Source organism: Tenrec ecaudatus, chromosome 7 (assembly GCF_050624435.1).
Source record: "Tenrec ecaudatus isolate mTenEca1 chromosome 7, mTenEca1.hap1, whole genome shotgun sequence".
NCBI classification, from domain to species: domain Eukaryota; kingdom Metazoa; phylum Chordata; class Mammalia; order Afrosoricida; family Tenrecidae; genus Tenrec; species Tenrec ecaudatus.
The window spans coordinates 45968737-45995530 of NC_134536.1; the positions used below are offsets into that span (position 1 = coordinate 45968737).

The window sequence follows — 26794 nt, forward strand, 5'->3', positions numbered from 1 at the left end:
ACTCAAGTCAATCAGTTTTTCTGGTTTCCCAGGTAATAATTAGGTACCTCGGCTTATACTCGGGTCGGCTTATGTTTGAGTATATACGGTACAGCGTCAACAGTGCACTTCACGTACTGTCAGGGCCATAACCATGGCTTCTTCCTCTGCTCATTCTGGTTATCTCAACTGATTATCGCCTCATACAACAGAATAAACCAGTGACTATAGGATTTTCCTGATTATAATTTGAAAGAAGCAAATTACTAGGTCTTTTTCCTACAGCTCCCTGAGTGGATTCAACATGCCGACCTTCTGGCAACCCACTGAACGCTTAGTGACGTGCCACTAGCCTTCCTGTAAATTTCACTACTTCTATTAACTTGTCAGAAATAGATGTTGAATATCCTGACTTGCCCTAACACATAGCAGTTTGAGGAGTTTGAAGCAGTACAGTTTTTAGTTCAAGGTCAGATTACTTTTTATATTTTCTGAAAGAGAAGTAGCTTCAACTAACTAATGGCTCTAGAAATTAGCTTTTGATGCATACTTTAGAATGTTTCTTAACTACCTGGAGTCACCATGAACTACAGCACTTACATGCAAATGTTTTACTGCGGTATCGTCGTTTTGACAAAAACTAATGCCTGAATCACAGGTAATGCCAAGCTCATTAGATGCACTTTCTCATACTGTCAAAAATAAAAACAAGAAGGAACATCTCCATGCCCACCCAGACACATGCAGCAGACAACATTTTCTGAGATCAAATTCTTAACCGTGTTTTTCTGAAATTTGTAATGCTGAGGCCAGACCCCAAAGTCCACATCTTGTGGCATTTGGTTTGTATGAAATATCCTTTATAGGCAAGTCTATAGAGACAGACAGAAGACAGTGGTTTCCTAAGGGATGAAAGAGGGGAAAGGCAGCCGGGAGTCACAACGAACGGTTATGGGGCTTTGGGGAGATATAAACATGTTCTAAATTTAAGATAGTGGTACATATGTCCGTGAATAATTAAGAAAACACTTCAGGATTCTATGAACAAAAGAAAAGAATATATGGAGGGGGTTGACTTACTCAGCATAAACTCAACAAAGTCAAGCTTTGTTTGAGCAGCTACCTAATCAGCATGCTCTACTGAAAACAAAGAGAAAGGAAGATCGCAATCAAAATAAAACAGTCGTTGTATGTTTCAGCCATCAACACGGGCCTTTTTCCCACTAAAAGCGAGGAAGCGGAACTGACACCAGAGAAGAGCACAGCGACAAACGCAGGAGTTACGAGCCAGAAATATGCACAGTGAAATAGAACTTGACTGGGAGGGCACGGCAGTCACCCAAAACCATTGTTTACACTAAGGATGAGAACAAAGTAGAATTACCAAAAAACTCAAATAACTTCCTCCCAGAACTGAGACTGGCCAGTAAGAACTTCGTTACCTCTGGGAAAAGGAGAGTGGGGTCCCCATTTGGGGGTCCCCGTTTGTTTAAATAGCGATGAAGCCTCACTGCTGAACATCAAAGCACAGATGAAGACATAATGTGTGCGCACAAGGGGCCTGCACATGCACGTGTGCGTGCACAACAGGGGGCGGGGGCGGGAGGGGGAGTCATCCCCCCAAAATTCTCTTTTTCAAAGGTATGCATTTACTTTTTTTTCTTTTACAAAACAACCTTAACCCCTTCAAAATACTCTCCGTCACACACAATATATTCATTATTCCATTCTTGGAAACATTTTAAAACTCATCTGTTTGGATTGACTGACAGCAGCTCCCTCGTTTGGTTTGGTTCTTCCCTCCATCTCTTCCACATCCTCAAATCGCTGCCCTTTCATGTCCCTCTTCATTCACAGAAACAAAAAGAAGTCACACTGAGCAAGGTCAGGTGAGTACGGTGAGTGGAGCAAGAGAGGCATGCTGTTTTCTGCCAAAACCTGGCACACTGAGATGGCTGCGTGAGCAGGTGCATTGTCATGCTGGTAAAACCAGTCCTTCACCTGCCACAATTCAGGCTTTTAAAAAAATTTTTTGCCACACACTGTTACAGAACCTCTAAATAGAAAGCTTGATTTACAGTCTAACCTGGTGGAAAGAACTCCAAATGCACTACAGGTCAACATTTTTGTCCATTCGGAAAGTTGATGGACATCCAGAATGAGGTTTGTCATCTCATGAAAACCATTCATACACTGAGTTTTTCCAATAGCACTGGCCTGATCAGCTGTATTCAACATCACAACCGTTTCTGCAGTATATTTCCCATGCAGAAAACAAAATTTCACAGCTGCAATCTGTTCTCTTTAATTGGCCCTCGCAAAAAACGAGATTCAAGTAAACCTACTTTTACGGAAAACTTCTCTGCAACCAGAGAGAACCTTCCCAGGTGACATCCCTGGGTGCCAGTTACTAGATGCTCCCCTAGCCAGTTACTCAGAGCCAGTTACTAGATGCTCCCCTAGCAGAGGAAAAAGGGCGGGGGAAGCATACTGGTTCGCCCAGCACAATTCTGGGTGTTTTTTGGGGGGCGGGGAGTTGGGGGGTACCTCCCACATACATATATATCAATTTCTTTGATAAAGTAATGCTGATATTTAACCATTAACACCTTTTTTAATCAGTGACTTTTATATGACTTTTATGTGGTGCTTCTGGGACCAAATAATTTAAACAAAATAAATCACAAAGCCATTTCAGGTTCATTGCAAAGAGAATGAAGCTCAACCAAAGCCAATGCCATACAGTGTTTGAAAGACAAAGATCGCAGCTGGAACTTGGGGTAGACAACTTGAGACATCTTGACAGACTAAGGTTGCAAGGACCACAACAGCATTCCTCTGCACAAAGGAATGCACGCCCAACACCTTTTAGAGGCAGAAAGCCAATAGATGACAAAACTTGAGACAGAACTCCCTCCACGGCTTTTACATCAGTGCACCTTCACTGATGTAAAAGCCACCTTCACTACTTCTCTTCCTCATTGTGTTTCTGCTCTTCCCAACTACAAATACAAAACACCAATACACCAGAAAGGCTATTTAAGAGCTTAAATGAAGTGTTCAATGGCTTCCCATCATAGGCCCATGTCTACCTTTGACCATCTCCAACCAGGTTTCCCTTCTGCTCCCGGGGTTGTTGCCCTATCTTAGGGGGGAAAGATACTCCATATTAAAATACATTTTATAGAGACCACTTTATTAAATCATAAACAAGACTAAGGCATGCCGTCTACATGAGGGAGACCATCAGCATGAGGCCAACTGGCATTTAAAGAACTCGCAATGTGACTAAATTATAAACTTACTGCCACCAAGTCGATCCAGACTCCTATGTGACCCTAGAGGACCAAGCAGAAGGCCTCCTGTGGGTGTCTGACACTATGAATCTTCACAGGAACAGAGACCTTGTCTGCCTTCCCCGAGGAGTGCCTGGGGCTTTTGAAACGCTGACCTGCGGTGAGTTAGTAGTCCGACACACAACACACTCCACCACCAGGACTCCTGGGCTAGATGATAAAGCATGGAAAACAAAGGAAATCTGTCACAAAATCATGCCTGGTGGCAAATGAATTCATCACAGTCATAGGTGGGACGAGAGAAGTGGTGAAGGGTCGATGGTTGGGATACGAACCCGACTGTAGCTAGGAAAGCTCACAAGGTAGGTTCAGAAAACTTGGACCACCGTGGCAGGGGTAAGCCTCATGGCCATGGAAACCTGGTTTCCTAATCTCCACCATCCAAGCAAGATTCTGAAGCTCAGCACAAGCAGTCTCAGCAAACCCTCTGCCCGAGCGAAGAGCTTTGACATTACCAGGGCCAATGGTCAGAGAGCTCAAAAGGGGGCAAAGCTATGTGAGGACTCAGAGTGAATTTAAGGCCGGCACCTGGGTTCCTCTGTCAAGCCTCTCGTCAGGTGTCGTTGAGTGGGTCCTGATTCACAACTCTCAGTGCCATTGAGCCAATGTCCACTCATAGCTGCCCTAGAGGACAGGGTAGAATCGATTCACAGAAACCATATACAGAACTGAACAGAACACCACCAGGCCCAGCATCATCTCACATTCACAAGTCTAGTGCTCAGAATTTTAGCTCTAAGCTAATAGTCACAACTTTGCTACCTTCATTTCGGTAAACACACCAAGGGCGTGCCACGTCCCGCCTGGTATGGCTCTGCCTCTGCATCTTTGTTCTCTGACTCTTGCTCACCATTCAACTCTGAGCTCTCCACCTGTGTCACACCTACTGCCCATCTACACCCCTCTTTCCAGGCCTGCTCACTTGCACACGCTCCCTTCAGTTTGCAGTTGCACTTCTGAATGCATTTGCGCTTTCTCACTCCACTTTACTTCAAGAACCGAACCAGCCATTTGTCAATTGCTATTTCGTCGACAACAGCCAGACCTCAGCTATTCCCTACTTCAATAAAGATGGGTTTCTCTTCATGGAAGCACTCAATGGTCAGTATCACAATTTATGACAATTTAGCAATAAATCTCTTAATATTTTTCCTTGTAGCCCTGCTAGCATAAAGGGTTACTTGCTGGGTTATTAATTGCCAGGCCAGCAGTTCCAGTCTACCAGGAGAAGGATGACACTGTGTGCTCCGGCAAAGATTTCCAGCCTGGGAACCCCCCAGGGGCTGCTGTCTTCTGTCTATAGGACCACTCTGAGTCAGAATTACCTAGAGAGCCAGGACACTTGCTGCATTTCTTGTTGTTGGCATCTTTTCCCAGAGAGCTTACCTCTCATCTACTGAATCTCTTAGTTTTCTAATGAGACAGTTCATATGAGGATATGCAGCCTCTTCTCATGATGGTTAGCATGCTGCTAAGGAAATATCTCCTTCTCAGGAAATATGCTTCTTAGGATAGCTTTGCTCTCCTTGCCACCTCTACCCCTGATGTTAGTTGCCTCAAGCCAACTGAATACTAGAAATCAGATCAGCTATAGCTACACTACAGTGCAATAAGAGTCTCGGCCAGTGGGAAGGAGGTTTCTCTATAGAAAAATCTCTATAAATCACTAACTATTGAACAACTGTTCAATTTAAGTCCCCCCACACCCTTCCCCCTCCCCAGGTGGTGACAAAATGCATTGTAATTCACCCGTCTGGTCTCAGCTACAGTCTAATGCTCCCAGGCAGACACTTAATGACATGACTGTACAAGGCTCAGGGGAGTTTTGGCCACCGAGCCCCATGTTCCTACGCAGCCTGTGAGGAGACTGTGCAAGGAACCTTCGTCTCATTGGTATCCCAAGGAAACCAACAGTGTCCTGTCCGTCCATCTCGATGCTAACAAGCCCAAGGGACCCTAGAAGGGAACAAGCAAAAAGCTCCCGTTTTGTTTTTAGCATCTTGACTTTCCTTTTTATCAATTACATAAAAACACTTTATATCACCAATAAAACAATTAGTGACGATTATGTTAGAAATAGCTTCATTACTTTTTTAAGTATTTGTTCAGCATTCGGTGATATAGTATTTCTAAGGTCAAGGGTTCAAATTATTTCAACACTTTGATTTAATAGCTGTTGTGCTACATAAAGAGATCATCTACAGGCACAGGGATTAATCAAATGGAACAAGTACATTGTTGCCTCTCTATCACATGGTGCTTATTTTTTTTCTCCCACCCAATAGTTATGCACATATTTTTGCTGACATTCAGCCAGTAGATTTATATCTTCCTTGATGCCAATCAGCTCTTCTTGTAACCAATCAGGGGAACCGAGCTTAAACCAATGGGTTTGTCCTAACAAATGGGTCACAGTTTCTAGCAAGCTCTTCAACTGGGTGACTTTCGGAGTTAGAACCTTCTCCTTTCAAGTGTTGTAAGTTAACAGATATGCTAGTGATGTCAGAGAGGCAGACATGATTGAGCAGAAACTATTCTTTGGAAAGCTTGGTAGCAAAGCAAAAATATATGATAAGTGTTAGGGGGGAGGAGATTGTTATCCTTCCTATGTTTTCTTTACAAAATCTCTTTTAAGCTTTCCCTTTGTCCCAGCTCGAAGGCCTCCGTGACTCACAAGACGTCACATTGAAAACTGCCAGCAGGGAGACCCAAGGGTTCGCTCTCCAATTTAGAGGAATCCCCAAAACACACACGCTGACCAGACACGGCTACATTTCAATGTTTATCAGCTCGTTCTCTTTGGACACTCCAAGAACCCCTGCCTTGACCAGACAGCACCCACCATAGGCACCACGGACATGTACTTCTTTGGAGGATTCTACCCCGTGGTGGTCACAAGAGAGAAAAAAAGTTAAAAATAATACTGGGCTTAAACAGCAAGCTAGTGAGACGCAGGTTTAAAGCGAGCATACTTGGACTGATACGTCAAAGACATGAAAACCCTGGTGAACTATTACGCACAACGGCTCGTTTCACGTGCAGTTTTCAGCCCTCAGGGGGCAGAGGGAGGGAGAGCTCTCGTCACCTGACTTGCCACGTGCAAGTCTGAACTAACGAGCAAGCGGAGTGGACCGCGGCCTGTGATCATGGACGGGAATACGCAAGCCAACACTGCAAAAAGGGAAGTCATTTGCTGGCCGGCCTGTAATTATTCTTTGAATCTTACAGTAGAGCATATTATTGAGGCAAATAGCTTAGACAGATTTAAAAAGGGATTAGTCATTCGCATGAATGACTAAATCCAGCATCTAGTTACCCAAGCCAAGGGGGTGGGAGAGGGATGAAAAGGGAAAAAAAACAGGCACATCATGAAGCGATATCCCCCAGCTGCGTCAAGGTATAGTGATTCTCAACCAGGAAACAGGAACATCTATGTGCTTCTGAAACTGTAAAGCACTACCTAGTCCAGGGGCAGCGCCCGGGCTGGCGAGCCACGGGCTCTCTCATGATGCTCCTGTGGCTCTGAAGTAACATTGAAAAAATGTAAATGATGGTATTCAGATAACCGTGATTTCATGTGTTTGTAAATATATACTTACGGCTCTCTGACCATTTTTAAATTGTTGTCAGGGGCTGGATTGGCTCTTCAGCCTCAAAAGTCGGCCCACCTCTGACCTAGTCAACTGGATTACTTAAGTGGACAAATGGTTAAATGCTTGACAAGTAGCCAGGAGAAGGGTAGTTCAAACACAGCCTCCGGCACGCTGGAGCCAGACCTGATGCCCGATTCTGGGGCATTCGACAGTGCTGCGTGCTGGAACCCCCGCCAGCAGCTGGCAGCAAAACTCCAGCCCATACGCTCATACTAGAAAATCTCCCAGGCAAACTAGAATTTCACACGCAATAAAAATCCAGCAGAGGGTCAAATTAGCACATTAAACTTTTGGGGTGGCTGAATTCTAAGGCATTTTCAGATAGAATATTGTTACAGTATATGCCTGGGGACGACTCTGTCACGGCAATTCTTTTTATTTGTAAAGATACTGCTCGATTTTTAAACAAAATATTGATCACAAGTGAAACTCAAATTTTGATATAGTTAAAAGAAATTAGATGACAGAAAAATTGTTAAGTGATATGAGTGATCAAGATAATTAGCAGCTGGGCCTGATCTTGCTATTTCAGTTACAATGGAATTATCTAAAATACTACATTTTAAAAGAGAATAAATAGCCTTCATGGAAAAGCATTTTTTCTTAAACTAAGGAAATCTGGAGAGGAAGATGGGCTTTCTCCTCCCATAAAGGGTCACCGTCTCAGACCGACTCTCACAGGAGCAGTTCCACCTTGGCCTGCAGGGTCTCTGTGAGTTGGCTTCGACTCAGAGGCAGTGAGTCTGGTTTTGAGCCTGAGTTTCAGGGAAATCTTGAAGGATATCGTACTTGGCAGAGGGTCAGAGAAAAAGAAGTGATGACTCTAAGCATGGCACAGATCCAGGTAGTATTTCCTGCCATTGTCCACAGGGTGCTATGCTTTGGAACTGATTCTTTGTTATCTAATAATGACAAGTGAATTATTATTATTATTATTATTAAATACTCAAGAATAAAGTGCAAAAGAAATTCAACACTGAAGTGTACTCACCAACAGACTAATACAAATTAGAGATGTTTATTAAATGATGGATGATATATGAAACATGTTTTTTCTAAAAGATGAAATTCAGGCTCAAAAAAATTTTTACTGCCTAGATTAATGACACTACTTATTTTTGCCTGCAATATTATGCTGTGTTCGGGCGCTATGAAGTCACTTCTGACTCACGGCGACCCTGTGTGCAACGAAACACCCTGGCTTATCCTGCAATGCCCTCGCAGTCATTCTTATGTCCGAGCCCGCTGTGTGGCCACTGTGTCATCCTCCTGGTGGAGGCTCTTCCTCCTTTAACCAAGCACCATCTCCTTCTCCAGGAAAGTGTCTCTCCTCGTAACTGTCCAAAGTACATACTGTTACAAGACAATTCCAAGTTACCTGACAGTCACATGAGTAAACTGGGGCCCATGCTCCATCCCTTTATCCCTGGGCAAGTTCGAGACTGCTATGCCCAGTAGAAATTATGCTAAGTGACTTCCAAGGCTCGGGCAGAAAAGATAACATGTATTCAGTTGGTCCCCTTGGAACACTGGCTTATGGGGGAAGCCTGTTTTGAAGCAGCAAATCCCACCTGTCTGAGATTGCAATGCGGGCCAGGTGGCATGCAGGCACCCAGGTAGACTGCCAGCATCGGCTGCCGGCCAAGTGAGTAAGGGAGCGAGCCCAGCACCTAAGTACAACCACAAGAGTATGAGTAGACCAGCTGAGCCCGTCCCAAATTCCTAACCCAAAATGTCATGATCAAGTTAAAATGGGCCCCCTGAAGCCACTAAGTGCTGGAGGAATTTGTTATGGTACAGTAACCAGAAAAAGGTATTAAAATTAAAGTAGCGACAACATTGTGACAAGTGAAATCCCAGGATAAAGACTCAGGCCAGGGCATTCTTGGGCATAGCATTCCACAGCACTTAAAACAAAAATATATTCTTGGGGGAAAGCATCACATATCTTAGTACTTTCTCCTAAAGAAAATATAGCTTCATTCATGTTCAAGCTCACTCACTCATTCCATAACTACATCTTGAGTGCCAGCTCTGTTCTGGCTCCAGTAGGAATTTAAGATGGCTTGAAGAGTCCTCTGTTGGTATATGGTGGGGCAGCTCAATGTTCAAAGATCAAATCATCACACAAATCTATGGTGCCAGAAGGGGACAAGGACAATAGCAGAAGAATAAAGATATCAATGAGGGCATTCATGGAGGAATGGATTCAGTCTAGACTTACGAAAGGTTGAGATCATCAGGACCAGGGAAAATCACCCCAGAAAAGGCCACAACAGTTGGAGAGAAGAGCCCTAGAGCAGGGACTGAAGAGAGGACAAAGGCTCCGATCGCAGTAGTTTTGATCAGAGCAATGGGGTGTTCTTAAAGACAGACAATGAGACGCTGAGGTTTTATTCGAACATACTATTCTGGCTATTTACTTTGACAATTCGTGTATCAACAATTCACATACCAATGATACACTACCAGTCTCTGGTGTATTAATTATTTATGGAATAAATCAATCAATCTACTTATTCCATGCCTACATCATATCATATCAAACACAAAAACTGTCATCGAGTTGATTCAGATTCAATAAAGATCCTATCAGACAGAGCATGCTCCCGGGGGTTTCCTGGACTATCAGCCTTTCAGAGAACAGCCAGTGTCATCTTCTCCCTCAGGGTGATTGGGGTGTTTGAACCACTGATCTTGAGGTTAGCAGCCCAATGTTCAGCACACGATGCCATCCAGGCACAGAAACTAATCAGCAAAAAGATGAAGAAGATCTCTACCAGCACCAAGCTTTATAGTCTAAGAGGAGTGTTGGGCACCCAATTTCAGTGTCATCAGAAGAGTCTTACAGGACGTCTGGAGGATTATCAAAGAATGTAAGAAGGCTGCTTAATGCTTGTACAGGGGGGACAAGAAGATTTCTCACAGGAAGTTGAGACTAGAGGAATGAACGGGGGTGAGAGAGGCAAAACACGAGTTTGGGAAGCAAGCAAGAAAGAGTTGCTCTGAGAGGAGGCCTCATGTCACCATAGGCAAACATTCACATCTGAGAAAGTACGCAACTCTGAAGAGCAGCCAGGATACTCATGGACATGTAAATTCTACAATACCTATAAGTGGCAAGTCTGGGTAACATGCTCAGACTTGTTACAGTGTAGAAAATGGTCAGAACTGTAATGCTGGGGCTATGTAGGAAGCTGTTGTTGGGATCTAAGAAAGATTTGGTGATGTATGGGCAAGGATAATGGAAGCAGGAAAGAAGAAAGCAGACATGTTTTGAGGAGGGACTGTGCTCCACCGTGAATTATCTACCGTGTGCCTTCTAGCCACAGTGTGCCTTGCTTGCTGAAAGGGAGGAGGACTTGACAGAAGTGCTGGAGAAGAGCAAAGATCGCAGTCTTTAGCATAGATTATAATTCAGAATAAAGACCAGAATTTTTACATCTAGACTAATAGGTCGCATCAAGACAAATGGAGAAAAGATTGAGGTTGTCAAGAGTTTTGTTTTGCTTGGATCCACAATCAATGCTCACGGAAGCAGCAGTCAAGAGATCAAAAGATGAGTTGCAGTGGGCAAACTCGCTGCACAAGACCTCTTTAAAGTGTTGAAAAGCAGATCTTGATATGATTCAACTATTGAATTGTATGATGTGCAGTGTCAATAAAACTTTAAAAAAATCAAGGAGGTTATATTGAAGACTAAGGTGCACTCGATCCAAGAAAGGCTATTTTCAATAGCCTCGTGTGAATGTGAAAGTTGATCTCTGAATAAGGAAGACCGAAAATGAAGAGATATGTTTGAATTATGGTGCTGGTAACGAATATTGAAAGGACCATGGACTGCCAAAATAACAAACAAAACTATCTTGGAATACTTGCAGCCGGGAAGTTTCTTAGAGGCAAGGATGGTGAGCCTTCGACTTCATACCATGTACTTAAGACATAGTGTCAGGAGAGACCGAATCTTGGAAAGGACATCATGCCTGGCAAAGCGGAGGGGCAGCAAAGACGAGGAAGGCCCTAGAAAAGATGGACCGACGCAGAGGCTGAATAATGGGCTCAGCCATAAGTTCAACAGTGAGACTGACACAGGGTCGGGCAATGCTTTGCTCTGTTGTATATACGGTTGCTATGGGAGACGCTGGCTTGACAGCACCTAGCCACAACCACAGTCAGTCTTTGTAACTGTCACCGCGTGACTAAGTAGCTGTTGTTAAGCACTTACAATTCTGTTCCCACTTATAGTGACAGTCAACACAACAGAACAACACACTGATCATCCAGCACCATCTACACACTTGCTACCATTGCGCCCACTGGTGCGGCCACTGTGCCCACCGAGCTGGTTGAGGATCTGCGGTTTTTCACCAACCATCTGCTTCGTCACACCTCAGATCCCCTTCCAGGAACTAATCTCTCCCCGCAACAAGGAGGATGTGAGTGAGGCTATTGCTCAACATCCTTTCTTCTGTCTAAGGAGGATTCTGGCTACACATCTTCCAAAAACCGATTTGCTTGTTTGGTTTTTTAGACAGTCTGTGGTACTTTCAATTTCGCCACAAACCCCATCATTCCAAAGCACTCATTCTTCTCTGGTGTTCCTTCTCCATGGCCTAGCGTTCACCTGCCCATAAGGTGAACGAAGACACCAGAGTGAGGCCCACAGTCATCCTCAAAGCGACATACTGACTTTCTAACATTTTAAAGAGGTTGTGTGCAGCAGATTTAATCAATGCAATATACCCTTTGATTGCTTGGCTGCTGCTTCCTCGGCATTGAGTGTGGAGCCAAGTAAAATTCCAATTTGAATCATCTGTGTTGATCATAATGCTACCTATTGGTCCAGTTGTGAGGATTTTTGTTTTAATTTCTTCACCACTAGCTGAGGCAGTTACATAATTTCATGCCAACTTGGAATACACACCTGTAGGGGTGGAGTCTAGCCTGTCAAGCAGGTCACAGTCTAATGGAACTGCTTGTGGGCATGGTCTTCTCATAGGAGGGTTCTGTAACCTCCCCCTCTCTCTTTGCCTTTGCCCTCCAGTTGGAGAGTGGCTCTGTGAATGGTCAGAGCCCTGTTTGCTGCCACTGCCATTACCTCCACAAGACTTGTACCCACAGGGCTGTGATCGCCTGCAGTTTGCATCCTTGCATGTGGCTGCATGAGTCTGAAGAGGGACTTAGAGACTAGTGTCAGATTTATGGACTTGAGTTGAACTGGGCTGGGATAGTTTCCTGATATACAATTACTTCTTGATATAAAGCTCTTTCTTATATGAAAATAATAACAATCTATAATCTATCAAGGGGCCACAAGGGTATGGGGTAGGGGAAGAGGAACTGATCGAAGGGCTCAATGGAAAGTAAATGTCTAATTGGGTCTCCAACTCAAGTACTCCCTCAATACAAGAATACTTTGTTCTATTAAACTGGCATTCGATGATGCTCACCTTCCCAACACAATCGTTGAAGACAAAGCGGGTGCATAAGCAAATGTGGTGAAGAAGGTTGATGGTGCACGGCTATCAAAAGAGATAGTATCTAGGGTCTTAAAGACTTGAAGGCAAACAAGCAGCCATCTAGCTCTGAAGCAACAAAGCCCACACGGAATAAGCACACCAGTCTGTGTGGTCACCGGGTGCTGAAGAAATCAGTTATCAGGCATCAAAGAATAAAAAAATCATATCATGTGTGCTCAATTCCCCATAGGATAGCTGAAGAAAAGTGGGTACATAAGCAAATGTAGTGAAGAAATCTGATGGTGCCTGGCTAATAGCGTCTGGTGTCTTAAAGGCTTGAAGGTAAACAAGCGGCCATCCAGCTCAGAAACAACAAAGCCCACATCAAAGAAGCACATCAGTCTTTGTGATCATGATGTGTCGAAGGGATGAGGTATCAGGCATCAAAAAACAAAAGATCATATCATTGTGAATGAGGGTAAGTACAGAGTGGGGACCAAAAGCCCATCTGTAGGAATCTGGATATCCCCTTACGGAAGGGTCATGGGGAGGAGACGAGCCAGTCAGGGTACAGTGTAGCAACGATGAAACATACAACTTTTCTCTAGTTCTTAAATGCTTCCTCCCCCACACTACCACTATCATGATCCCAATTCTACCTTACAAATCTGGCTAGACCAGAGGATGTACACTGGTACAAGTAGAACTGGAAACACAGGGAATCCAGGACAGATGATCCCTTCAGAACCAGTGGTGAGAGTGGCGATCCTGGGTGAGAGGAAGGTGGTGTAGAAAGGAACTGATTACAGGGATCTACATATAACCTCCCTGGGGGACGGACAACAGAAAAGTGGAAAGGAGACGCCAGACAGTGCAAGATATGACAAAATAATAATTTATAAATTATCAAGGGTTCATGAGGGAGTGGGGAGCAGGGAGGGAAGGGAAAATGAGGAGCTGATGCCAGGGGCTTAAGTGGAGAGCAAATGTTTTGAAAATGATGAGGGCAATGAATGTACAGATGTGCTTTACACAATTTATTTATGTGTGAATTGTGGTAAGGGTTGTATGAACCCCCAATAAAGTGATAAAAAGAAAGTAAATGTCTAGAAAGGAATGAAGGCAATATATGTACAGATATGTCTGAAATAATTGGTGTATGGATTATAACGAGAGCTATAAGAGCACCCACTAAAATTATCTGATAAAAATAGCTGTAAAAACAATAGAAGAAAATAAAAAACTGTCTTATACATATATGAGTGTAACTCAATTTGTTTCTCTAGTCAACCTGGCCTAACACGCTAGCTTTAGGGGTTGGTGCACAACTTTGAAAAATATTTGAATTAACTGGACTTCCTTGTAGGAGTACAATTATCCTATCACAGTTAGATAGCATTGTATTTCACAATAGATCTTGAAATGTCCTTTTGATGATCAATGCTACATCATTCCCCAGAAATTTGTCATTCCCAGCAGAGTAAATCATGTAATTGTCTGTCTCAAAATGGTCAATACTAGTCCATTGCAGCTGACCAATTCCTCATATATCAATCATTATATATTGCACTTCATTTATGATGACTTCCAAAAATGAAACCTCATTCAACTTCCACAGTATAACAAACTGACAGATGAGGAAATGACTAAGTAGGACTATGGAAATGTGAGGTGCTTGTAGCTCAACAAAGAGATTGGACAGCTTGCTCACAAAGTAAATAGGGTGCCTATAATATTTTTTATGGGTAGAAGCATGCAAACAAGGTATCTGGGACCCTAACTTGGGGATTGTTTAGTTTTTACCACCCCGTTAGGGGAGATCTCACGATCCCCAGGAGGAAAAAACCAGGAAGGGAGCATGTTGATGGGACCCCAGATTCCTAGGCTACAACCTCCTGACCCAGAGGCACAGAGAGAACTGGAACAACTTGCTGAGTATGATGAATTTATGAGACGCAGTGGCAGAGCAATGTTGGCAACAGAATCAGGACGCCCGTAGGAGTCAGCCCAGCATTCTGGGTTTCTGGGTTCCTGGATAAAGAAAGCTGAGTGCCTGCAGGCACAAGGCTTGCTGACTGAATGGGGAGGCACTGAGTACTTCTCACCAGAGCGCAAAGACATCTGGGGCCATTAAGAACAAGACAAAAGCCAAAGTGCTAAGAGGCCAAGACCCAGAGAGGGTTTGCCTTAGAGTATGCTGAGAAGACACTGTCCTGCTGCAAGAGCTCTATCCTGAGCAATTTAGAGTCCTGAGTTGTAGCCTGTAACTTTCCTTACAAAGGCTCTAGTCATGAGTATTTTCTGGGAGTTGTGTGTGGTGTGACCATCAAACCGCATTCTTGACCCCGGCAGTAGAGTGAGCTGACAGATTGGCAGTTGGTGGAGAAATTGGTAAAAAGTTTGGAGGGTGGTGTCAGGTCTGTAGTTGGCTTCCCAGGAATCCGCCTTGGGCTCTTGATGCTGATAGTGATCCTCCTTCCCATATATGAAGTTAGATTAGATGAGAGTCCGCCCCATGCCAATTTTACAAAATGACAACACTTGGTGATTTATTAGATGGAGATGAGGAAGAACCCAGTGAGGACTCTCAAGTGTCTGACTTGCGTCAAATCCATGTACAGAGGAACCCCAAAGGAGAAGCAAGGCATAGGGGATGTGCACAGTGGGACTTCATTTTAGACGCTAAATTTAAGGTAGCTGTGATGAGAGGTCCAAATAGAAATGTCCCGGAAAGAGAAAGATCAATGGCACTCAAAGTAAGAAGATTGGTCTGAGCTAGAGAAAAGCATGTGAAAGTCCAGAGAAATGAAATGTTCTGGGAAATGACAGAGTGGGGAGATGACCCCACCACTAGTAGGTAAAGTGAGAAGGGAAGAGGGCTTTGATAGGACGTGTGAACACCCCATAAGAGATGGTAAAACAAGAGAAAGCTGTAATGAAAACTATATTTTAAAAGAAATAATTGTCAAGGGAGTCAGGAGAGTTATGAATATTCCCCTACATATGCTCCCATTAAAGTATAGCAGTATATCAAATTATTGCTCTTCTGAATGGACTCCCTCTTTATTTTCTTATATGAAGACCAGAGCTGAGTTTGGTAAAAGTCTTTCACTAGATCTGAGGTTGGGTAGAAACTTCCTACTTTTCAAAAACATGTAATCACTTTCCAATTCCTTTTTGGACTGCAGGACTTGTGGTTTTGTATAATGAAAATATTAATTTAAATAAAAAGGAAAATATAACTCACTTAAAAATAAAACAATATTTTTAAGAATGTAAAAGGACCATTAACTTTTTAATGGAAGCCTGAACTTATATCTCACATTGCCATTGCTTTATCTGACATTGGGCGAGTTATTCAACAATGATCTAGCTGTCTGGAATTTCCTCATCTAGCATGATGCTACCTGTTTCCCAGGAAGCAGGAATGGAATTATTGAAAACTCACTGCTTCACATCTGCTCCTCCAGTTCCCTCCACAGTTCACTCCGTAGGAAAGCCAGCTCCACTACTGCCAATCAGAACAGCCCACTCATGGTTGCCAATGACCTCTTTGTCGGGAATTCCAACTCTTTCAATCCCCATCTTGCTTGAGCTCTCAAAATCAGGTGACACTGATGATTATTCCCGGTTTAAAAAAACAAACAAAAACACTATCTTTGTTAACCTTCTGGTAACCATTCTAATTTGGTTCTCTCCTTGCTTGATTGATTCACACCCTTTCGGATTCCTTGCTGGTGTCTCCATTGCCCATAGGTACTGTACTAGTTGCCCTGGAGTGAATTCTAGTTGCTGAGCACCTCCTGGGCTCACAGAAGAATTGCGCTCCATAGGGTTATCAGTGACTGGTTTTTCAGAAAGCAATGGTCAGGCCAAGTCTTTCTCTGAAAATATCTCCAGGTGGATTCAAACCTCCATCCTTTTGTTAGCAGCCAAGAGTGTTAATACCAAGTACAACACCAAGGGAGAGCCTTCCCATTTCTAAACATCTGTGTTCCCAAACTCAATCTCTAATCTGATAGCTTTACATATCACCTCTATACCAGCAAGTTCCAGTTTGTATCCTCTGTTCAGACCTGTCTTCTCAATTAAGTCTACTCAGCATCCCTTTATGAATGTCTAGATGGCATTTCAATCTTGCCACATACTCTTGATTCCCTGTTAATCTAGGTGTCTTACAGTATTATTATTAGCAACTCCATGTTCCTAATTGTTGAAGTCCAAAACCTTTCTTACCCTTTCCCCCCACCCCCCATTCAATAACCAGCAAATTCTCTTGGCTCTATGTTCACAACATATTCGAAATTCAATCACTAAAATCATAGTTTCTTCTATCAATCTGATCTGAATTATATCATCTCTCCCCTAGGTTATTACCATAGTTTTCTGATCTTTTTACTTCAACTGTTACCTCTTGTAGTATCAGCCCCACTAAGTCAGCTCTTTTACAGTTTAAGTCATGTCTGGTGATCTTCCCATTGCGCTCAGAGAAAACCAAATTCCCTATGGGCTTCCAGCTTACCTCTGAGCTCCCAGCCTAACTTGGAGGTAGGTGTCTTCCCAAGCCCTAACATTCCCTACCCTTCAGTCACATGATTTCTTTGACATTCCTGAACATCTCCATTATGCCCCTGAGCTTTAACATTGGCTGCTCTGTCTATATCCCCGTGGCTTGTTCCCACCCTGCTGACACGAAGATCTCTGTTCCAAATACACCTTGTAAAATAACCCTCCCGGACAATTCTCTGAAACACTACACAACATATAAAGAACTCCTTCCCAGTATGTTTATCATTCTTCCCTTGTTTCCCATTCCTCAGAGCTCTCATCATCTCCTAACGTATTAAACAGTGCACTGATGTTCTTGCCCAGCTCCTCCCCAGTCTACTCTAGAACCCCATGAAGCCAGCTCTCCCCAGCCTACTCTATAACCTCATGAAGTCAGCTCTCCCCAGTCTACTCTATAACCCCATGAAGCCAGCTCTCCCCAGTCTACTCTATAACCTCATGAGGCCAGCTCTCCCCAGTCTACTCTATAACCTCATGAGGCCAGCTCTCCCCAGTCTACTCTATAACCTCATGAAGCCAGCTCTCCCCAGTCTACTCTATAACCCCATGAAGACAGCTCCTCCCCAGCCTACTCTATAACCCCATGAAGCCAGCTCCTCCCCAGCCTACTCTAGAACCCCATGAAGCCAGCTCCTCCCCAGCCTACTCTAGAACCCAATGAAGCCAGCTCTCCCCAGCCTACTCTATAACCTCATGAAGCCAGCTCTCCCCAGTCTACTCTATAACCCCATGAAGCCAGCTCTCCCCAGTCTACTCTATAACCTCATGAAGCCAGCTCTCCCCAGTCTATAACCCCATGAAGCCAGCTCCTCCCCAGCCTACTCTATAACCCCATGAAGCCAGCTCTCCCCAGTCTACTCTATAACCCCATGAAGCCAGCTCCTCCCCAGCCTACTCTATAACCCCATGAAGCCAGCTCCTCCCAGCCTACTCTATAACCCCATGAAGCTAGCTCTCCCCAGTCTACTCTATAACCCCATGAAGCCAGCTCCTCCCCAGCCTACTCTATAACCCCATGAAGCCAGCTCTCCCCAGTCTACTCTATAACCCCATGAAGCCAGCTCCTCCCCAGCCTACTCTATAACCCCATGAAGCCAGCTCCTCCCAGCCTACTCTATAACCCCATGAAGCCAGCTCTCCCCAGTCTACTCTATAACCCCATGAAGCCAGCTCCTCCCCAGCCTACTCTATAACCCCATGAAGCCAGCTCCTCCCAGCCTACTCTATAACCCCATGAAGCCAGCTCTCCCCAGTCTACTCTATAACCCCATGAAGCCAGCTCCTCCCCAGCCTACTCTATAACCCCATGAAGCCAGCTCCTCCGCAGTCTACTCTATAACCTCATGAAGCCAGCTCTCCCCAACCTACTCTATAACCTCATGAAGCCAGCTCCTCCCCAGCCTACTCTATAACCCCATGAAGCCAGCTCCTCCCCAGCCTACTCTATAACCCCATGAAGCCAGCTCCTCCCCAGCCTACTCTAGAACCCCATGAAGCCAGGGGCTTCATCTCCAATATCCACAAGAACTTCTGGAATGCCCTAATTCTTGAGAATGACCTCTAATTAAAATTAAGATGAAAAGATAACCACAAATAAATGCTCAATGATCATTCTTACTTATGGAAAACCTGAGGATTAAAGTGCAATTACTTCAGAATTGATGGGCCAAATAATTGTAATAAAGTTCAAAGAGAATGACATAAACTGGGCCTTACCTCATCTCAGAGTCATTGAATTTCTGGTCTAAGACAGAACTTGATTTGTGAAGGTTCACTCAGTTATCTTACAAAACTCTCCTGACAAAGTAAAGCTAAGACAAAATACTGATATCAGGGCTTGGGGAGGGGGGGTACCCCTTGAGGCATGCAAAGCTATCAAGATAGAGTACCACTAGCACACCCACTGTACTTGGTATACGAAACAAACCGAAAAACTCACTGCCATCAAGTCAATACTGACGCATAGTGGCCCTATAGGACAGGGCTGAACTGCCCATGAGTTTCCAAGACTGTATCTCTTTAAAAGAAGAATAAATGTATCTCTTTACACAGAAGAATAAATGGTGGTTTTGAACTGTTGGCCTTGCTGATTTCAGCCCACCTCATAACTAACTAGTATGCTATCAGGGCTCCTGCTACTTAGTATCCAGGTATCCAACACATGGTTGGTGAAGGCCTGAATGATATACTGACAAATAAATAAATCTATTGCAAGAAAGTTTCTGCATTGTCCATCCCAAACTTAGTAAAAAGCTGAAAGTTCGCATTCCATTGCTTCTTTGTGCCTCTTGCATCAGGAATAAGAAGGAGCTTTCACGAGTGCAAGCGCTGAGCTGAGTTTTACTCCGGTGACAAAAAGAATCACCCTGCTCAAGGTCTCCATCGACACAGTAGGCAAATAGGCCTCAGAAAGTTCCGGAAGATCGCGTAGGCAGTGGAGCCTGATGCAGGGCTCCTCAGGGTAGCCTCTTCTCTGAAGCCCTGGAGGGGAGACGGCAGGCAGGGGATGGGCCCCCATGCCAGCCCTGCCCAGCAGGTTGGCTCCGAGGCTTAGCACTCCAGAGGGGTCCTCTGCAGGAATCCAAGGCCAGTTAAAATTCTATTTCAATTCGCCCGAACCACTGATTTCATTAGAGGAGAGGAGCGGGAGGGGGAATGTGATGAAATGCCAGGGAGGAAGCACAGCAAAGAATGGAGTTGAGGCACAACACAGAGGACAAGGAGGGAAAGCGCGTGTTCCCACCTGCCCCTCTCAATGTGCCAGGGGCTTCCAAACAGTCCATGGGAATAGTTTATGAGCTTTTCCCCATTTCCCACAGGCCTTTGGAGGTCCCGCTGTATGTAAAGCTCTAAAAACGTGTGGGCGACACAAAAAAAGAAGCATGCCCATGTCCTAATGCTCACCTTCAAATGTGTCGAGTGAGTTTAAAGCAGTCTCCCATTATTCTTTACAGTTTCCAGAGCTGCCAAAAGACGCCTGGCACAACAATTCACTGCTATCAAGGGCAATCCTCAGGAGAGCAGAGAGCCTCCTGGTTCTCCTGCAGAGCAGCTGGCGGGTTTAAGTCACCAGCCTTGCAGCTAGCAGCCCGACGCATTAACCACCTCGCTACTAGAGCGACTCCGGCAGGATCAAGCTCACTGTCCCGGGATGCATTCTGACGCATAGCAGCCCCATAAGGCAGAGCAGAACTGCCCCTGCGTGGTTCTGAGACTGTAATTCTTCACAGGATTTGAAAGCCTTCGAGGCAGGGAGTAGTTTCAAACTGCTGACTTTGTGCTTAGTACCCAACTCATCAGTCACTACCCCATCAGGGTAAGGCAAATCTACCCGTGAGAGGGTATGTGAGTTCAAACACCTATTGGACCCGATGAACTCTGTACAAGTGGGGTCTCCCATCAGTCACAGTAGATACACTAACCATTAACGACAACATCAACATTAGACTAAAACATTTCTAAAAATATTCCAGTTGCCTTAAGGTCTAAAGGAAAAACCAAGTCACCCTTTTGCCCATGAAACTCTGAATGACTCAGAGATTAATAATAGGATCCATATGCTTTCACCCCTAGGTCACCGACTCCAGGGTGACTGTAAGAGACCCTGTAGGACGTCACCATCCTCGCAGCTGCTTTGTTCGCCATCTGTAGAAGCGCGGTGCTTGTCTCTATTAATACCCTTCTGACAGGTGTGTGCATTCCAACTTATGGGCACTTGCCAAGGCGCAGCACTTTGAAGCTGAGTGTTGAAAGCCCCCGCAGCTGTTCCCTTAGAAAGCTCCGGGGGGTGGGGGGAGGGGTGCAACACACTCTTTTCTTTAAAACACCAAATGATAATGTTTTATAACAGATTTTTTTAACCTAAAATCATAAAGGAAAGAGATCTGTGGAGAATTTCAGAAGTGACTGCAATATGAAACTAAAGAAGCAACAGAATCGTTCTTGCTAGTAAACGCACTGACGCACTCAGGATCAAACCAGACAGGAAGATGACCATGGAGGAGGGTTCAGTGGAACTTACACACGTTAACAGAGGGCACTGTGGAATGTGCTCGTCCAATTACTTAACGAGGATTTATTCCCTCGGCCTACTGGGGGTAAGCCAGTGTCACATCCAAGGTCTGCCCTCTACTCCTGAGCCTCCAAACTCCGCTATCACACGAAAGAGTTATTGACGGGATCCATCAGGCCAATCCTTCACCCAGGCAGTCAGGGGCTGCACGGGACCCACTGCCTTGGAAAGCCATTTCACTCAGAGAGCTTCCCCAAGCCACAGTCACATGGAGAACTAGAGGGAGAAAATGTATGCTTTGAAAAACAAAACTATTACTTTAAAGTCACGCTATAGAGGGATTGATTCACTGCCAAATCCAATTGTCTGTACTTCCATACTAATGACACCTACTCATGAGACATTCAGTCCAAGGCACTAATGGAAAGAGACTTATCCCCAAGCCTCCCTTCTAAGCACATGTCTTCATTCAAAGAACCCAGTATCTCTTTTTAGATGAAATTTTATGTCGCCAGGGAAAATCCCCAGTCACATGAATATGCATTTCTAAAGCTTGCATAAAATGCTTAATAATGGCTCTGTCTTATCTTCTAGACAAGAGCGCTAGTAGTGTAGTGGTTACACATTGGGCTGCGATCCCCATGGTCAGCAGTTTGAACCCACCAGGAGCTCCTCAGGAGAAAGACTGGGTTTTCTCCCATAAACAGCTCCAGTCTTGGGAATCCACCAGATTCACTATGAGTCAGCATTGACTCAATGGCAGTGAGCTGGGGTTTTTTTTTTTTTCTTAAATGATGTTCAATAATGCGCAAAGTATCTGGGGGCAAATATAAAATAAACAGTAAACAAATAAACAAAACGAATTTATATCTCTATTTCAAACACATCATTTTAAACGCTTACGGAAGCCCTGCCCAAACAAATGTGATAGATTCACTTCTGTCACACCTAAGAAACCTTACAAGTAATAAAAAATTCACTGCCATCCGTCAAATGCAACTGAGAACCACTGTGAGTGACTGTACAGAGGTTATAAGGCTGTAAACCTTTCTGGGAAGCAGACAGTCTCATCTTCCTCCCACTGACCATTCCTTTGTGATCAGGTTCAGGAGGGCACAATGCAGCCTGATTTTGTTTTGCTTCAGAACTGGTGGGTTATTACAGCTCGGTCTACAATTATGTTTCACTCGGGACATCAGCACCGAGAGGTGACGTGTGATGGAAACACAGGCATGCAGGCTCTCGGGAAAGGAGATGGCAAGAAATGGATGGAATGGTGCTGGGAAGGCCACCTGGTGACACTGGATTACAGTCCTGAAGGCGGGAGGGAAAGAGGACATCCGGAGGGTGTGCCAGGCACGCAGAAGAGCGGGTGTGAAAGTTCTAAACACGGCAGCGTGCCCACAAGAGTGACTCGGTTTTGCGATTTATCATTTTAGATAGTGTATATATGTTTTTATCTCTAGCATAATGATGCATTAATAATAATAGCACCCATTTGTTATTATATACCACTGAATCTACCTCAAATTTTTCACGTACTAGGCTTTACAACTTTTGGTTCCGAACTGTGAGTCAGATGTCCCTAACTCAGGGACTGCCTGTATTGTTACTCTTGCTGTCTCGTCATAGGCTACCTTGTTTTGTTGTTGGGGACACATCTGCTCACACAGTGGCTTCCTCGGAGTAGACCCCATGGGCTGGTATTGTCTGGCCCCGGCCCCGGGGCTGCACACAGGAAGATATCAATCAATCCTTGTTTGATGGTGAGGTCAGAGAAACCACCACTTTGGCAGCAGGCACTGCTGCTGTTCAAGCACGCATGGTTGTGGATAACACGCGGGAGAGGCAGCATGGTGTCTCTTACACAGGCTTTCGGACCCTTTCAAGTACCTTGGCCGAATGACTGTTTGTGCAGCAGTGCATTCTAAGGTTCACCCAGACCCAACCCCGGGGAGCCACAGAACCGAGAGGAACACCCATCGCAGCTTCCTTCCACCAAGTCTACTAATCACCTACTATGCGAGGGGACCTCATCGTGGAACAACCAGGTACGAGGATGCCCAGACCATGTCCACCCAGCCTAGCAAGACAGACATGAAGGAATGACACGAGTACACATAAATCCCCTGGAAGTCTTTGGAAAGTCCTTAAGTGGTGCCTGAGGGGGGAGGAGGGTTTGAGGTGAAGCTAGGCAGAAAGACTGGCACTGGCACAGACAGGATTTTGAAAGAGGACGAATGGGCCCTAGGCTAATCAGACACGGGATCAAAGGGCCTCTGGGATTGTGCAAAACACTGGCAGCGAAAAAACACGCGGAAAAATGCTGGAGAAACTCATTAGACATCAGTGAAGGAAGGCCGGTCTCCTGCTCTCTCTCAAACTTTCCAAGAAAGGGGCGAAAGCGAACCCTTTCAAATATCAAATAAGGGACGGGGACTGCGGGTTTGGTCAGCAGAGCTTGTTTTGTTCAGTCCTCGCTGGCTCCCTCGCTTCGTTGTGCTCTTTCTGTTTTGTTTCCTTAATAAGAAATAAAGTAGCACGCTGGCTTACAACTGCAGAGAAGAAAAGTACTTCAACTTCACTGTGTAAAAAGAAAACTGAAAACAGGGCTGTGGGCCAAGGAATAAACCCGACTGGGGGTGCAGTGAGGGAGGACCCTTGGCTGGCTAATAAATAAATAACATTCACAAATAAATAACCCCAAATCCAAGTGTCCAGGGTCTGAAACCTCAACCTCAACCCTTGACAAACTCCGTAGACACGTAATGCATGCTCACTATTTCTTTGTCTCTGGGTGACCACACGAGTGAGCCGCTCGGCTGGCACTCCTTTGAAGCAAGCTCTTGCTTGCCATTCTAGGAGTGGAAACAAGTAGGCGACAAATCACACGGTACCCTGCTCCTTCTACGGCCCAACCTTCGCCAAGTTAAAGCCCACTCCACTCCACCAGCGACGAGCCAACTCACACAGTGAGAACAAGGTCCGCACAGCCGCCACCAGGGAGATGTGAGCACCCGCTACAAGACCTCGGGCAGGGCGGGCATCTCATCGCCTCTTCCTGTGGGCAGGGAGCTCACCAGAGGGCCTTCCTAGGCTGGGATGTGGGACCAGAGGGGCTACATGGGGGGGGGGGGTGAAGTTACCTGGGCGCTCAGGTAGACTTTGAGGCACTCCTCGCACACGGCCTTCTTGCAGCAGGGCAAGGGCTTGATGGGCTTGTCCTCCAGGCACACCCGGCACATCAGCACCATGAGGGGCGCATAGGGGTCCCCTACCCCACTCAGGCCAGAGAAAGGAGGCGCGCCCAACAAGCTGGGCACCGAGAATGGCTCCGGCGCCAAGTAGAACTCCAGCTCAATGCTGCCGCCGTCGGGGGACAGGGGGTCGGTTGGAAGGGAGAGCCTGGGGCTGGGGACCGGGGAGGGGGGGCTGGGGGGACCAGGCACCGGCAGTGGAGCCCAAGGCGGTGGCCCGGTTGGCGCGGGCTGCTCGCAAGTGGGCAGGTCATTCTCCACGCAGTACACGGAGCAGAGGACTTGTCTCTTGGCTGGCAGTGGGCGCCGCTGGCTCGGCCGGTCCTGGACCGGCCCGTCGGAGGGCCCGGTGCTGGTCCTGGGCTCTGGCTTCTCGCTGGGGGGCGCCTCGTGCTGTTCATCCCCTCCTTCTTTTAGGTCCCGGGCTTCCTCCTCCTCCTCGCCCTCCTCCTCCTCTTCCACTTGCAGTTGCAAAGTCTGGGGGTTGAGGGGCCCAGGGAGCGCCAGTCCCGCGGGCTGCCAGGGAGCTGGGCTCTGCCTCCCACCCAGGGTCGCCTGGCTACGCGCGGGCTCCGGGGCGCAGGCGTCCGCGACGCCCGAGTCGCTTCCGCAGCCGCTGGCGTTCGGCTCGCCAGAGTCGGCGCGCGACCCGGCTGCCCCGGCGCGGTGCCCACGCGCTCTGGGGGGCTGCGGGGAGTCGGCGGCGTCAGCGGCGGAGCCCCGAGCCCCCGGGGCCGCCCCGCCGCCGCTCACCGTGCTCTGCTCCTCGCCCATCGCCGCCCGCGGCCCGCACCGCCGCGGCCCATCCAGCCGCTGGGACCCCCCCCGGGACCCTCACCCGGCGCCGGGGGGCGGCGGGGGGCAGCAGCCCGGCTCCACTCGCAGCTCCGCTTCTGCTTCCGGGTCTCTGCTCCGAAGCCGGGACACTCCGAACTCCCTCCGGGGAGCCTCGCTCGCGGGCCGCCCAGCGCGGGGAGCCCGGCCGGCCGGCTCGGGCTCCTCCTCCGGCGCGGCCGGCACCGCCTCGGGGCACCGAGGGCCGCTCGCTCCGGGCGCGGGCGCCGGCGGGCCCGCCCCGCATGCAGGTCCCAGCAGGGCCGCGGCCCCGGGAGCCAGGGCCCGGCGGAGAGGTCCCCGGGGAGGCGCGATCAGCCCCGTGCCATCCCGAGCCCTGGCTGCGGTCCGAGCAGGAGGGGCCGCGGCGGGCGGCGGTCAAAGGGGCCAGGGGCCTGTGGCGCCGCGGCGGCGCGCGCCGGGAGGTGCAGCCGGGGCGCTAGTGAGCCGAGGCCCCGAGGCGGGGGGAGAGGCCTGAGCAGGCGACCTCCCTCCCCTCTTGCTTCACCTAGAGCCCTCCTCGCCGTCCTTCACCCCACCCCTTTGGCACACCTCCCCACACGTACGGGTGCGCGCACACCCTCCCGGGCACATCCCGAATGCGCGCGAGCTCAGCCCGGAGATGCGGGAATCACAGCATCACCTATCCTGTTCAGGAGTTTGCAACAAATTATGATCCGAATCCCCCTTGTGCTTAAACAGAAACTCGGGGTCCGGGCCGATTACTGGTGACAGGATTGGATAAGGTAGAACTGCTCAAAACTGTAACTCTTCGTGGGAAGAGGAAAAGGTGGTCTCAAACTGCTCACCTTTGGGCTAGCAGCCCACTAAGTAACCACTATGCCATCAGGACTCCTTTGTACCTAGAGGGCACTGAGAAACTAGATAGTACCACAGACTGTGATAGTTTAGGAACCAAACAGCAGCCTAGAGCCTATCTTGAGAGACTGTGCTTTAAATGGATGAAGCACACTCGTGCGGCGAAGGACTAGCCTCGTAGAAGGAAAGAGTTAACCTTTGCCTCCAGATCCTGGACACAACATCTGAGCTCTTGGAATGCTTTGACTGATAAGGCGGCCTTTGTTTATTGAGGACATTGGGCCACACGAGATAGTCTATACTGACAAGGTGATTTATGGTGGGGGAATTCGGGATATTGGGCAACAGACTGGCTTCTGGAAGGGCTAGAGACTAACCTCGAGTCTGGTGACCGTTACTGTCTACTTGCTCGTCAACACCGAGACACACAGCTCAGGTCCGTTCCCCTAACTGGCAACATTCTATGCAAATTAATAAAAGATGGTGGTCCATATGACGTCACGGAGGGAAGGCAATAGTCAGCGCTGGTCCTGGCCTCCCGTGGAGCCTGCCCTCTGAGCTTTTGCCCTTACTGGTTTTAAACTATCCTTTCACTGTAATAAACTGAAATTACCAGTAAACAGTTTTTTGTGAATCCTAGAGAAGTAATGAACCTGAATTTGGTTCTCACTCACTGCCATCGAGTCAATGCCGGCTCATAATGACCCAATAGGACAGGGTCGAACTTCCCTGTGGGCTTCCAAGACGGTAACTCTTGAGGGGAGTAGAAAGTTCTTTCTCCCATGGAGCAGCTAGTGGTTTCGAACTGCTGGCCTTGTGGATTGATGCCCGCCAGGTAGTAACCACTAGGAATCTC

The 26794-nt window shown here is 46.8% G+C and overlaps 1 protein-coding gene across 5 annotated transcripts in view; it reads right to left on the reverse strand.

Moving 5' to 3' along the window:
• RNF217 (ring finger protein 217) overlaps window positions 1-25610 on the reverse strand; it is a 131049-nt gene extending 105439 nt beyond the window's left edge. For 2 of the 5 annotated variants that reach the window (XM_075554604.1, XM_075554605.1), the window contains exon 1: window positions 24175-25605. In XM_075554604.1, coding sequence (XP_075410719.1) covers window positions 24175-25059 — 885 coding nt within the window. In that variant the 5' untranslated portion in view covers window positions 25060-25605. Of the gene's footprint in view, window positions 1-24174 lie in introns of all 5 variants that reach the window. The other 3 variants (XM_075554601.1, XM_075554602.1, XM_075554603.1) reach the window with 3 other exon arrangements.
• Window positions 25611-26794: the final 1184 nt, after the last annotated feature.